General features: G+C 53.4%; 1 protein-coding gene across 4 annotated transcripts in view; it reads left to right on the top strand.

The window, feature by feature from the left end:
* Positions 1-2200: 2200 nt before the first annotated feature.
* The window catches only part of DVL3 (dishevelled segment polarity protein 3), a 43994-nt gene continuing 31583 nt past the window's right edge, over positions 2201-14611 (top strand). Inside the window, exon 1 of one of the 4 annotated variants that reach the window (XM_045030554.1) lies at positions 2201-2512. In XM_045030554.1, the coding sequence (XP_044886489.1) occupies positions 2346-2512 (167 nt within the window). In that variant the 5' untranslated portion in view covers positions 2201-2345. Of the gene's footprint in view, positions 2513-7795; positions 7945-14611 lie in introns of those variants that run through there. The other 3 variants (XM_045030555.1, XM_045030556.1, XM_045030557.1) reach the window with 3 other exon arrangements.

Below are 14611 nucleotides of genomic sequence, written 5' to 3'. Positions count from 1 at the left end.
ATTGGGGGGCTGTAAGGAAGCAGGGGGCTCTGTATTGGGGGCTGTAGGGAAGCAGGGGGGCTCTGTGTATTGAGGGGCTGGGGGCTCTGTGTGCTCAGGGGCTGTGAAGTGGGGGGCTCAGTGCGCTCGGGGGGCTGTAGTGAAGTGGGAGGCCTCTGTGCACTCGGGGGGCTGTGGGGAAGCGGGGGAGGCACTGTGTGCTCAGGGGGGCTGTAGTGAAGCGGGGGGGCTGTGTGCTCAGGGGGCTGTGGGGAAGCAGGGGGGCTCTGTGCACTCGGGGGGCTGTGGGGAAGCAGGGGGTATCTGTGCGCTTGGTGGGCTCTGGGGAAGCAGGGGAGCTCTGTGTGCTTGGAGAATGTGGGGAACCCAGGGGCTATAGTGAAGCAGGGGGGCTCTGTGTGCTTAGGGGTCTGTGGGGAAGCGGGGGGGGGGCTCGGTGCTTGGGGAAGGTGGGGAACCCGGGGTCTCTGTGCGGTCAGGGGGGCTGTAGTGAAGCGGGGGTCTGTGGGGAAGCGGGGGGGACTGTGTGCGCTCGGGGGGCTGTGGCGAAGCGGGGGGCTCTGTGCGCTCGGGGGGCTGTGGCGAAGCGGGGGGGCTCTGTGTGCTCGGGGGGCTGTGGGGAAGCGGGGGGGCTCTGTGCCGTCGGGGGGCTGTGGGGAAGCGGGGGGGCTCTGTGCGCTCGGGGGGCTGTAGTGAAGCGGGGGGGCTCTGTGCGCTCGGGGGGCTCTGGGGAAGCGGGGGGGCTCTGTGCGCTCGGGGGGCTGTGGGGAAGCGGGGGAGCTCTGTGCGCTCGGGGGGCTGTAGCAAAGCGGGGGGGCTCTGTGCGCTCGGGGGGCTGTGAGGAAGAGGGGGGGCTCTGTGCGCTCGGGGGGGCTGTAGTGAAGCGGGGGGGCTCTGTGCGCTCGGGGGGCTGTGGGGAAGCGGGGGGGGCTCTGTGCGCTCGGGGGGCTGTGGGGAAGCAGGGGGGCTCTGTAGAGAAGCGGGGGGGCTCTGGGGAAGCAGGGGGGCTCTGTGCGCTCAGGGGGGCTGAAGCGAAGCGGGGGGGCTCTGTGCGCTCAGGGGGCTGTGGGGAAGCGGGGGGGCTCTGTGCGCTCCGGGGGGCTGAAGCGAAGCGGGGGGGCTCTGTGCGCTCGGGGGGGCTGTAGTGAAGAGGGGGGGCTCTGTGCGCTCGGGGGGCTGTGGGGAAGCGGGGGGGCTCTGTGCGCTCGGGGGGGCTGAAGCAAAGCGGGGGGGCTCTGTGCGCTCGGGGGGGCTGTGGGGAAGCGGGGGGGCTCTGTGCGCTCGGGGGGCTGTGGGGAAGCGGGGGGGCTCTGTGCGCTCAGGGGGGCTGAAGCGAAGCGGGGGGGGCTCTGTGCGCTCGGGGGGCTGTGGGGAAGCGGGGGGGCTCTGTGCGCTCGGGGGGGCTGAAGCGAAGCGGGGGGGGCTCTGTGCGCTCGGGGGGCTGTGGGGAAGCGGGGGGGGCAATGTGCGCACGGTGGGCTGTGGGGAAGAGGGGGGGGTCTGTGCGCTCGGGGGGCTGTGGGGAAGAGGGGGGGGCTCTGTGCGCTCGGGGGGCTGTGGGGAAGAGGGGGGGCTCTGTGCGCTCGGGGGGGCTGTGGGGAAGCGGGGGGCTCTGTGCGCTCGGGGGGCTGTGGGGAAGCGGGGGGGGCTCTGTGCGCTCGGGGGGGCTGTAGCGAAGCGGGGGGGCTCTGTGCGCTCGGGGGGGCTGTGGGGAAGCGGGGGGGGGCACTGTGCGCTCGGGGGGCTGTAGCGAAGCGGGGGGGCTCTGTGCGCTCGGGGGGCTGTGGGGAAGGGGGGGGCTATTTGCGCACCGGGGGGATGTGGGGAAGCGGGGGGGCTCTGTGCGCTCGGGGGGCTGTGGGGAAGCGGGGGGGCTCTGTGCGCTCGGGGGGCTGTGGGGAAGCGGGGGGGCTGTAGCGAAGCGGGGGGGGCTCTGTGCGCTCGGGGGGCTGTAGCGAAGCGGGGGGGGGCTCTGTGCGCTCGGGGGGCTGTAGCGAAGCGGGGGGGCTCTGTGCGCAGCCCCGGGTGCGTTGCTGAGGGGAGGCCGCCCGGGAAGCGGGGAGCGGGGCGAGGCCAGGCCGCGCTCTCGCTGCCCAGCGAAGCCCCTGGGACGGGGGGCCGCGGGGGCGGAGCCGGAGCCGCCGGAGTTTGCGCTGTAGCCGGGCGGCGCTGGGACCCGGAGAACAAGGGCGAGGGGGACCCACCCCGCGAGAGGCCGGGCCGGGCCGGGCCGCTGCGTTTGAGGGGCTCCGCGCCGGGGCGGGTCGCCGTGCTGGGGGCCGGGCCTGGTGGCGCTCGGGGCCCGGGGGGCTGCAGGCCTGGTCGGGGCCCGGCCGGGGGGCGCCATGGCGGCCGCCGAGACGAAGATCATCTACCACCTGGACGAGCAGGAGACGCCCTACCTGGTGAAGCTGCCGATCCCGGCCGAGCGGGTCACCCTGGGCGACTTCAAGGGTCTCCTCAACCGGCCCAACTACAAGTTCTACTTCAAGTCTATGGACGATGACTTCGGGTGAGTGGGGGGGCACCCCCGGTACCCCCAGTCCCGCCTTCGGGGTGTGCTGGGGACATCCCGGTACCCCCAGTCCCGCCTTCGGGGTGTGCTGGGGACACCCCTGACTCCCCCAATCCCGTCTTTGGGGTGTGCTGAGGGCACCCCGGTACCCCCAATTCTGCCTTCGGGGTGTGCTGGGGACACCCCTGACTCCCCCTTCCTGCCTTTGGGGTGTGCTGGGGACACCCCTGACTCCCCCTTCCTGCCTTTGGGGTGTGCTGGGGCACCCCGGTACCCCCAATCCCGTCTTTGGGGTGTGCTGAGGGCACCCCGGTACCCCCAATTCTGCCTTCGGGGTGTGCTGGGGACACCCCTGACTCCCCCTTCCTGCCTTTGGGGTGTGCTGGGGCACCCCGGTACCCCCCATCCCACCTTTGGGGTGTGCTGGGGGGCACCCCTGGTACCCCTAATCCCACCTCTGGGGTGTGCTGGGGGGCACCCCTGGCTCCCCCAATGCCAGGGATCCTTGGACCCTCAAATGTCTATATCTGGGTAAGAAGGTTGAGAGATTTGTACCTTCTTCCCCAAATCCTCTCTCATTTTGGGGACCCATAATCTAGTTTTTCTGGCACCCCCCAAACAAACTCTACATCTCTTTAAGGAACCACCAACCATGTAGGCACACGCTTAATTTTCCTATGGAGCCCCGATCCATACCTCTCCCCAGGATAGTCACATCCCTTCACCCCGTTCTGTCATCTCCCTGCATCCTACTCTTTTCCAGTCTCTGGTGAAGATCCCATTTCTGTCTGGGGAGCTCTGCTCCTCCTCTCTTGCAGAGCACCTGCTTGGGAAGGGGTTGCAGGGCCCCTCTTGCTTGTTTTTTCCCCCTCACAGGGTTCACAGTTTACACTAGAACTTGTGAGGGGGCAACTGGGGCTTGCAAGAGGTTTATAGTTTCATACTTCTCCTAGCTCCTTTCTACTACAGCCAAAGACTGCCCCAGGCTGTGACCTTGTTAGATCTCATAAATTAGAGCCAAGCCCATAAATTGGGCCTGGTTACTGCTTGGATGAGAGTCTTTCAGATAATTACTTTCTCTGCTGAGTCTGTTTTGACCCAAATACCCCAGTCTGGTGTTAGGTCTGGAGATGACAGCTTTTAGATTAGACCTATTCATGGTCATGAAAGATTCCTGGCATTTCTCAAATGAGTTGGTATTACCTTTTGTCCAAATTCCAGTTGAGTTAAGTACATTTTCCTGCCCTACCTTCCCTCTGGAATTTCAGTTGTTTGCACTACATATTCTGTGCCTAAATTGTTGTATCCCATTGTTGGGTACTGCCAAACTGCTGCTGCCTTCCCTTTAGAGGAGGCTGCATTTCAGTGGTGGGAGAAATGAATTCTCCATGCATATTGTTTGTAAATAAATGCTTTGGGATCCTTTGAAATGTTGCTCTCAAAATGAATTGAAACCCTTGAGTGCAACACTGCCATATAGGGGGAGAAGTGTCTGCATTTGTCAACCAAGAGTAGTAATAAATAGCAATGTCTCAAGTTGTGGCCAGGGGGTCTGGTGGAAGCTACAGGAACCTGTGTTAGGCCTGGTCTTATTTCATAGCTTCACTAATGATCCAGAAGAGGAGACATATGGCAGATTAGTGAAATTTGCAGATGAAGCAAAACAGGGAGGAGCTGCAGATACCAGTGAGGACAGGGAAATGATAGAGACCCAGTGAGACTAGAAATGGGCTGAAAATAATAAAACAAGGATCAGCTTGGACAAATGCAGCTCATTCAGTGGGGGAGAGGAATAACCCTAAACCTGGATCCTCTTTGGGTGGAAGAAATCTGGGGTGTAGAAGTGGATGAGAGAGACTGAGGGGGTGGGCAGCAAATCAGACAGGAGTCTGCAGCGTGATATGGGGTAAAAAACTGGTCAGTGTGGTTTTGTTTTAGTGCCACGTACTTCTATGCTGCTGAATAAATCATCTAATTGAGGCTGCAGACGCAGAGGCCTCAAGTTCTGGAGCAGGGAGGGGAGAGTCTCTCTCTGTCTGACTCTGGGGAGAACCCATCTGGAATGTTGCTTTTAGTTCTGGGTACCTGCTTGTTCAGAGAAGTGCAAGGAGAGTGATCTGCGGGCTGGAGGGAGACAATAAGACTGATCCAGCTGTGGAATTGTCTCCAAGGAAGGGGCAGGGGCCCTGTCACTTAAGATGTTTTGGTAACTTCTAACAGTATACAGGAGGGAATAATCTTCAACTGACCCATGGGGAGGTGGGCTGGCAGGAACCTACTGGGGTCTTGTACTTTCATCCTAGTAAGATAGATGGAGAGGAGAGATCGTTGTAGAAGGGCATGGACACTTACTGTGCCACGTGAGTGACTGAAAAGAATCGCTGAGTGATTGAGATAGAAAGGGGTGGTATTCATGTGCACTTACTACTCTTTGCCAGACAATCTGCCCCTTTTCCCCAGGTTGCCCCTTCCCCCAGCACCTGCAAGGAGGAACATGACTCCTGTGGAGTGAGTCTCCTGACAGTGGGAGAACTTATAGAAACCACTTTGAGGCAGAGGGAATGTTGGTGCCTGAAGGTTCAGTGGCAGCTGGTAACACAGAAAGGGGAATCCGCCAACTGGGATGGGCCTTGGGCCTTGACCCCGGCTCTAAAAAGGCAAAACTCCTAGGGAATGAGGGTGAGTTCTCTGCAAGCCGTCTGTCAGGGATGGATGCATTTCACCCTCCCCAGAGTCAGCCAGATTTACCTGCTAATGCAGGCCTGACAGTTTCCCCTTCCCTCCTCTGCCCTAAGCTCAGGCCTGGTCAACCATCTTTTCTGCCTTTCTCCAGGCAGGACAGCTCTTGCATGGCGTTCCCTTGGGAGCTCCCGTCAGCTCTCCACATCTCAAAGCAGCAGTGCAGCCACCGCCTTAGGCCATGTCTTTGCTATGAGCACTAGGGCAACACAGCTACGGCACTGCAGATATGCCACGGTCATGTGGTAGGTAGACACTTACTAAGGTGCTGGAAGGCACTTTAACGGTAGGTGGGTTGATAGAAGAATTCTTCCATTGATCTGGTCATGTCTACACTGGGGGTTAGGTCAGCACAGCTACTGTGCTCAGGGATGTGAACTTTTAGCTATGCCAGCTTAACATTTAACTGTAGACCAGGCGTTAGTGTGTGGGATTTTCCTTTATTTTATTTATCTTGTTAACATCTGTTTGCTCTGAGTATCAGGATTGCAGGGAGGCTGATTCAGTGTTTACATCTCCTTGGAAATGTGAACCAGGATTCTCCTTACTGAGTGTGGAGTTGCAGGGTCGATCAGCAGCTATTGCTAGCCAAAGTGCAGGGTACCCAGCCTTGGAATAAGTGAATCCCGGAATGGTATCTTCTGTGGGAAGGAAAGAAACCCCAAAATAATTAATCTTGCAAATTTGGAAGAGGGGAGGGTTAAACAGAGAGGTCGCAATATTTCCTGAGCTAGTCCTCATGAGGAAATGTGTTCATTACTCACCCACAGAGCAGGAGTCTGTTACTGGACTGAGATGTGACAGCAACAAATGGCAATAGAGTCCCCTTGGGTAAGTCAATTAATCTTTCCGTGCCTCAGTTCTTCATCTGGTCCTGCTAGTGAAGGCAGGGGGCTGGACTCAATGAACTTTCAGGGTCCCTTCCAGTTCTATGAGAGAGGTATATCTCCATATATTTGTAAACCAGCAATTATCATACTTGCCTCCCACCCTTTGTTTGTCTTGTCTCTTGAGATTGTAAGATCCTCAGGGCAGGGACTCTTACTTGTGTGTATCTGTATCTGTGCAGTGCTTAACACAACGGGCCCTGATTTCAGCTGATAACCCTGATTTTTTTTTTTTAATTATTATTATTACTGTATCCATGCAATGACATGACAAACACCATACCTCCTGAAGCCCCATTGTAGCTTACCTGGTTAGTTAGTAAGGATCTGGATCTCCGTAATGTGTGAAAAGGCTCCCCCAAGTTGTCATAGTGAAATGGTGTCTTGCTTTGTGCATCACAAATGCAAGTCTATGCACACAGGTGCAACAGTTAAACTAAAGGTGTGATTTTTAAGCCAGTTTATTTAAACTGGTGCAACTCTGTGGCTACTCTCTTAAATCAATTTAAACCAGGTTTTTATTGGTTTAGATTTTACCTGTAACCAATATAACCAGTTTTAAACCAATAGAAGGATGTCCATGCAGTCCTTGCTCTGGTTTAATTTAAGCAGTCTTTTAAACTCATGCAATTTCTGTGTGTAGGCAAACTCTTAGCAACTGGCTCCAAGGTTTCCCTCTTCTCTCCTCTCCCTAAATCCTTGGCTGCCTGAAAGTTTTAATTTTCCCCCTTACTCTGTTTCTTTTTTTCTCACAACTCCTGTTGTGCTTAAGGAAGTGGTTGGTCTGAGCAATTGATTGTTTTGCTTGTCTCTATTGTGCCTTGCCAACTCTTCTATTCTATTCCATTGCAGTCTCTGGACCTAAAATAAAATAAAATAAAATAATAAAAATAAATAAATGGAGATATACCAATCTCCTAGAACGGGAAGGGACCTTGAAAGGTCATCAAGTCCAGTTCCCTGCCTTCACTAGCAGGACCAATTTTTTGTCCTGATCCCTAAGTGGCCCCCTCAAGGATTGAACTCACAACCCTTGGTTTAGCAGGCCAGTGCTCAAACCACTGAGCTATCACCCATTTTTTTTTTTTGGCAGTGATAAGACAAACCAGCTCCCATGCCCTCTTGTGTTGCATCACTTAAGGGGACACAAGTGATTTGGGGTGGGATGATGGGGTGCTTCTACTGCTTCTCCCACTTGTGTTCAGGAGTTGATTCCAACTTTAACCTCTGAACAGTGGTGAGTGATTTCCAGGTCTCAGCTGGCAAGCAAAAATTGGTATCCAACTAATCACCATCCTGATAACTAATTCAGGCCTGTTTAATTATCACTCAGCTTTCCAAAGCTGGGTTCAAAGCTGAGATTAGGAGAACTTTCTGGAGACAGAACAAAGCAGGCCCTGCTGGAATTCCCAGCTCATGGGTCTGACGCTGTTGGTATTTGGCGACCTCATCTCGCACACATGTGCATGGGGAAATGTGTTGATGTCTGCTGAGTGGCTGATCGATTTATTTTTATTGTGGGATCTTTCTGAAATCAGTGCCAGGAGCCTCTGTCTTTCTGGTTGAGAGTGTTTGGAGACAAGGAATGGATCCTAAACTTAATAAGCAGTGTCAATCCCTAAGAAGTGGTGAGCTGCCTCATAGTTTGCCAGCCCTTTGGAGCCTGAGATGATATTTTCTTGTACGCGTAACTTCCTTGTTTGCAGAAGGCTCTTGGCTTTGCCCTGTTCCTGGTGATAGGTGCTGCTGTCACTCAGACTGGATTGCATGCAGGGAGAGGGTGAGAGAGAATCCGTTGACAATGTAAGTGAGCTCACAAGGCTTGGAAACCTTGTGTGATTTGTTTGCTTACTTATTTCCCTTGTGGTAAGTCTGGGTAAGGGGCAAGGCCTGTCCTGCACCTCTCCTCGTCCTCTAGCCAGTGACCTGCTAACTGTGTCCTTACTCATACTGAGGGGTAGGGTGTATGCTGTCCCTGTGGCGTTCAGGGGCTGAGCACAAATCTGTTGTTGTGTTTTTCCTAAGCAGTTAAATTCCCTAATTGAGGAGAAGAGTTGTTCATTCCCTGGATGTCCCCCAATCCGCTGCTGCAAAGACGGGAAGGGCTAAAGGGACAAGGGAAATGGGTTTAGTTGAATTGTAGATGCCTGCAGTGCTGGGTACTCTGCGTAGCTCTGCTTAGGACAATTAGACTGACTCCGTCTAGAAATCCTTGTGAAAAAGCATCTGCCTCCTAGGACAAAATTGAGGTGGTTGGCTGATGCCCAGAATATTGACTGGCCCTCCCCCAACCAGGTTATTCCTTGTCAAGCTGACCAGAAAGCCGGAGGTCCTTGGAGGGCAGTGTTCACCTCTGAGACATGTTCACAGTACGCTCGTCTATTGCAGTCTCTCCTACCTAGCTGTGAGGGCAGAGAGGTCTCCCTGCTGATCAGGTGGGATGGAGTTGCCTAAGTGGGGGCCAATGTTATTTGAAATGTTTCTCGGGTGTCTGAATGCTGGGCGCAGCACCCACTGACTGGCTGCACTTCCTGTCTTGTAGGCTGCTGAGCACATGGCTAGGAACTGCCAACCTCTCCGTGCTCTTCTGGTGGCAAGTTTCCACACCATTCTCCCACATAGACACCGGAATTGATCCTAGTCGTGGCTATTGCAGGAGCCTGTTCCCAAGTTGTGGGTGGAGGCAGAGCAAGAGCACCAGGGCTGTGGTGTAACAGATGTGTGTGTGTGGAGGGTTAGTTGCTGTACTCACCCCCTGGATGGCATTGCATGTGCCTGCATTGCTGCACCCTCCTGCTCAAACCCAGCTATTAGACTCTTGTCGGTGTCCAGCCCTGTCTGTGTTGTGGTTGACACCATGTTGGCAACCACCATGTTTGATGGCACTCGTACCCTGGCTTCTTTGCCAGGGAGAGGTGTTATGTAAGACAAGCTAGCCAATTTGGGCCCTGTCTACACTACACAAACAACAAACCTTCACAACACCTACTGAACTTGGTTGCAGCTAATGATGAATTGAAAAGCTGAACACGGACTTCTTGACACAATTCTGATTCATGAAAAAGTCCAGAAGGTTTTGGTTTTGTTCTGGTGTGGAACGTAAACAAGTTTTGGGACCTCAAAAGTTGTTGTGAAATGGAACTGCTGTCCTCTAGCCATCTCTAGGTGCACCTTAGCTGAGTTCCAGCATGTTTGATCTGGCGTTTGATCTGTGATCATGGCCAAACATAGCCTTGTTCTCTGCCTGAGCTGCCTGCTCTTGGCTATTAATGTCATGGTTTCGAGCATGGTTCTCTGCCCATCTGTTGAAATGTATTCCACTGGATTTAACTCTTGTGTAAACATGGCTCTGCACTCTTGTTCCCTGAGTTGCTGTATGCTGTCCATCACACGGTCCTATTTGGTTATGGTGTGGCGAAGTGGGAATTTTCTGTAAATTTTTTTGAAACCTATATGTGCCTCAGTTTCTCCTGTATTTTGCATGGCTACCCAGTGGCGGGGGGCGGGAAGGAACCATTTGCTCTCAGGGCAGGCCAAGCAAGAGACATGGGTATGAATGTCACCTGTCTGAGCCTGAACGGGTTCTTAAAAAGGACAGGCTGACGCTGACCCTATATCAGTGGAAAATCTGAGAAGACCATGGCAAATCCAGTCACTAGGACATTGACACCTGGTAACTAATGCCCAGAGGGAAAGGGGTTCCCCCCCCCCCCCAGCATGGAAGCTGAGCAAAATCCCCAGCTCGAGAACAAAGAACTGGGAAGGAGTGAGGTGGAGGGATTGGATTTGGCTGTTGGAAGGATTCGAGCCTCTCATCTGGGAACTGCCCAGGGAGGTCAGACTGAGGGTATGTCCATACTACCCGCCGGATCGGTGGGTAGCAATTGACTTCTCGGAGTTCGATATATCGCGTCTCATCTATACGCGATATATCGAATTCCGAACGCGCTGAAGTTGCGTAGCTGAAGTTGCATACCTTAGTTCGACCCCCCACCCAGTGTAGACCAGGCCTGAGAGAGAGAGACAGAGCCTGAATATGGAGTTAATTACAGCTTGGCTGGGCTCTGGGCTAACCAGAATGGGCTTGGACTATGCTTTAACCTTCAGTCTCTGGGCTCCCCTAAGGACTTCCTGGGCTGTGTCCAATTGACTGCTAAACCTGAGCTTTTTTGACACTAATCGTCACTGCAAATACTGGGTGAGGTGCATTAATCCCTGAAGGGTGGACAAGTCCCTACCAGGGTCTCTCTCAGCTGGACTCTCTGGACGGAGCTCGCAGAGTGAAGCAGGAGGTCTGGAGCCCCAGACGTTCAGTCTAGGAGGTGGTGAGGCCTCATAGCTCACCCTGAAGGAAGAGTGATACCCCTTGGGAGTCTGGCACATCAAAGGGATTCCTTCCAGAGACTGTTCCAAAGCTGAGGGCATAGCACCAATCCTGTGGATCTAAAACATATGGTTCTGCCAGAAAGGGTGTTTTCTGTACTCAACATTAAATTGGCTTCAGTTCCTGACTCCGTTTTCTGAGCTCAGTGGTCTGCCAGTGGCTTTCAGTGACAGCAGGGTCTAGTGCTCCGAGTGAAGGAAAGAGGCCTCATGCACGGAGCGGCCTGCCAGGGAACATGTGAGGCTTTGGTGGGGGGTATCTCTGGCTTCTGTGGTCAGGACAGTGAGTGCCCTCCCCCAGTGCTTACTGGAAGAATATGATACTGTTGGTTTTCTGGTTTACTTTTGCCTCTTGTCCTATTAGTGAGCTAATGATGACAGTATGGCAGCCATTGTTCGGTTTTCTGGTTTCCATTTAAAATAAATGTTTGAGAGTCTCGTTTTGAAGTTGGCAGAGCTCCATTCCACACGGGGCCCTTCGCTCCCTTTGTAGCCCGGCTGGGTGGTACTGCTTGGGGACAATGTTAGTGTCCCCGTTGCCGGGAGCAGCAAGGGGGTGGAATTGCCAGGGAATTAGTGGTGTTGGCTGGCTTGGAGTTGGGACTGCAGATGGTGGTAGATCATGTCCCTCATGCTCATGGCTCAGAATGCTGAGCCCCTGCTAGTTCTCCTGCAGCTTAGCTCCCGTGTACATGACCTGTTTGCCCTTGGATTCCCCACCTACTCTCATCTCATTGGGAGCTCTGTGATTCGTCTCCGTTGCAGTGTCCAGTCCAGTGACTGGTCATATATTGTTGTAATGGCTGTATTGTCGTCCTGTTGCTGTGCACCTCCCAGAGGACTGGCTAATTTCTGTCTCTGATGAGGGCTTGTCCTGACCTAGGCAGTCGCTGAACTGGTGCCATGCGCTTCCTCCCCAGAGACTAGGGCATGGCTGTGCAAACACTAAGAAACGAGCTTCTGCTCAGTCCTGCGGGTCCCCAGGAGGCTGACAGGACCAAATGTGTTTGAGCTGCAGCATTCTGGCCCAGAGCCCTCTTGTGCTATGGAAGCTGATGTGCAAAGCTTGGCTTGATATTGCTCAGCCAGGGGGGAATGAGAGTGCGACAAGGAGTCTCTGTGTGGACAGAGGTGCAAGTTCCTCAGTAGCTCTTTCTTCATAGTCGTGCTTGGTTTCCAAAAACCTCACAAAAACCAGCCCCTTTTTCTAGGCAGTCAGGCCATATGCCTTTCTCTTTAGCGATGCAGAGCACATTGTTAAAGCTCCTTGTGTCCTTTCTGAGGCTTTTGTGATGTAGGTTAGCGGGAGCCTCCTGTGTAGCTGTTGGGGGTGGTGGGAAAGGGATATGCAGCTGATGGGATGTTTCAGTTTATGCCGGGGATGCTCCTGGAATGAGAGAATTGGTTCGATCCTGCTGATCCTTCACCTCCCCTGCCCCTGAGTTAGCTTTGGCTGCATCCAGTGTAAACATGCAAGAGAACACAGCAATGTCCTTGGCCAGGGCATAGCTTTTACCTGACTCTTTGTGAAAGCCCCTGCAGGACAGCTGGGCTTGGGTTAGTTTGGTTTGTAGAATGCTGTGCAAGCTGCTGATGTGGACATTGCCTCTGTGTTGCCCAGTCCTCTGTGCACACGGGATGCTGTTTGGACTGCATGGAGGCTTATCTGATGGGGCGACAGCCAGAACCCTGTTTGGTGTTTCCGATTGATTCCCTCCCCTTTCCCCTCCCACCCTCTTGTTTGTTAGTTGGAGGCTGCTTCCAGGCCCTTTGCTATCTGGCTGGTGGTTTTCTGGAGTGTTTGTAGCGGGGTGGGTCTGGCTGCAACCTCATGTGATCCCAGCCCTCCTGGCTTGTTGTTCAGCCGGAACACGTGAACCCCATCATTTCACTGGGGAGGGAGAGGTGTTAGACAAGACTTTGTTGGAAGCTACTGACCATAGTACAGTTTTCAGATCAATTCTCCCCAACACATTTTTGGGGCACTTGGAGCCAGATCTGAATTGGGGGGGTTGAGCCAATCTCTCAGCTATTTTGTCTCCACAGCAAAACCTTCCACTCCCTCTGACCACGTCTGCAAGAGAGGTCCCAATTATTACTCTTGTTTATAGAGAGCACCAGTGTGCTCTGTACTGTGTGCTCCATCCCTGCTTCAAAGGACTCTCGTTCTAAGCAGACGAGCTTTGGTGACTCGCAGACGAGACATATTGGCATCTTCCTGAGCTTCCTTCCTGCTGCTGTGAGGCTCTTGGTCTGGCTTTTCTCTCTCTCCAGCCTTGTGATGATGTGACTGTGATAATTACAATGGGCCAGCGCAGCTAGGAGCTAAGCTGCTCTGGTAGCTTTGACAGGCACAAAGTTGGAGCCGGGCTCTCCTCCCCTGGGCTCACAGTTGTACAGGCAGTATTGTTTGGAGTCGGAACAATTATGATTTTATATCAGTTACTTTTTAGATTGGGGGGGGTGAAATTCCCTAGGACTGACCCATCGTGGGTCAAGTCTCCACGGCAGTGGGAGCAGCATTCAGTCAGTGTGTCATACCGGCTGGGCTTTGAGTTGGTTGTCCCCTCTCTGGCCAAGATGTAAGTAAAACTACAATGAATTTCTGTAATAATGACTGAACTGGCAGAAAAGAATCAGGCTTGTTGGCCCTGGCGTTACAGGCTCCAAGCTGCACTTAAGCTTTAAATCCCTGGGAGGGAACAGGCTTCCTCATGCCCCCCAGGGTAGGGACATTGGCTTCCCCATAGAGAGCAGCTGCTAGGAGAGAACTAGCAGCAGCCCTGTCTGGGAAAGTCTTTCCTCTCAGCTGACTTCTGGATCTGCCCTTGCAGTGCTGAGAAGAGCGTCTGCTGAATGACCTCCCTCTTTGTTGCCAGCTGTCTCAGTGGCTCCTGGGGAGGGCTGGGTGTGAATGAGGCAGGCTGTGTTTGGGTTTCTCTGTTCTCTGATGCCCAGCAGCTGCTCCCATACACACTAGTCTACCTCTGAGAGGAGTCTAAGGGCCAGTCAAACAGGATTGCATTCTGGGAGCTGTCTCATAGGCTTGGACTACAATGGAGAGGACGTTTGTGCTGAAAGCGTAGGCCTAAGAGTCGGGTGCCCTGGATTTTGTTCTCAGCGTTGCCACCTATTTACTGACTTTGGCAAAGACACTTGCCTTTTGTGTGCCTTAGAGTCCCCCTCCGTAACATTGGGGTAATACTGACCTACTTTATTGGGCTAGAGATTAGTGTTTGGAAAGTGCTTTAAGATCCTTGGCTGGGATGTGCTGAGAAAGGGCCAGGTCTTATTCTAGCCTCATGGGGTGAATTCCAGAGGGATTTATTGTACAGACAGGGTTCCTCCTGAGTTGTTACTAATGTGGGTATCCTAAGGACTTGGCTAGGATTTCTGATGGAATGCTTTCCTGAACCGGCCCCTTGGGATGTGTCAGCTGTAAATCCAACCACTTCAGGCTCTGTAGTGAGTACCAGGGACTGGAGAGAGAGCACAGAAGCTAGCAATGAAAAAGGCCTGTGGCTGTGAGCTCATCTAGGCCTTGTCTTCTCTAGGGGAAAAAGTGTTTTATTTTTACCATTAATGTTTACTTCTGCCTGTTAACACGTGTTAAAACTACAACTGCCTTGTCCATAACTTTACCGTGTTAGTTACTATTAGTGCTTAATTTGTAATGAAAGAGGTGCCGGGTCTCAAGCACTATTTTTACCTTCATAACTGATGTGTCAAGCATCAGTGCCGGGGCTACGAACTGCCAAGCCTAGAGGTGCAAATTAAGCCCTGGTTACTGTCGAAGAAAAGCTTTCCCTGCTTCCACATTACTATCTGTTAGCAAAACCCACTTTTTTCTTAGTGTGGATGCACACCCAGTCTGGCTTGCAGACACTGGGGCAGTTTTATTCTTTAATGCACTTTTTCTAGTGTTTTGCCCCAGTCTAGTTTTAAATGTCTGAAGCAGTTGGACTCCCACCTCTTTTCTAGGAAAATGATTTTCCCAGGCAGGTTTCTCTCCTGACAGAGTTCTTGCTGATAGCCTGTATTATTCCTTTTCTTAATAACATCCTCTTTCTTCTACCTACACTCCACT

The sequence above is a fragment of the Mauremys mutica genome, chromosome 9, assembly GCF_020497125.1.
Source record: "Mauremys mutica isolate MM-2020 ecotype Southern chromosome 9, ASM2049712v1, whole genome shotgun sequence".
Classification (NCBI taxonomy): domain Eukaryota; kingdom Metazoa; phylum Chordata; order Testudines; family Geoemydidae; genus Mauremys; species Mauremys mutica.
The sequence above is the reverse complement of the archived record's forward strand: the minus strand, read 5'-3'. Positions and strand labels throughout refer to the sequence as shown.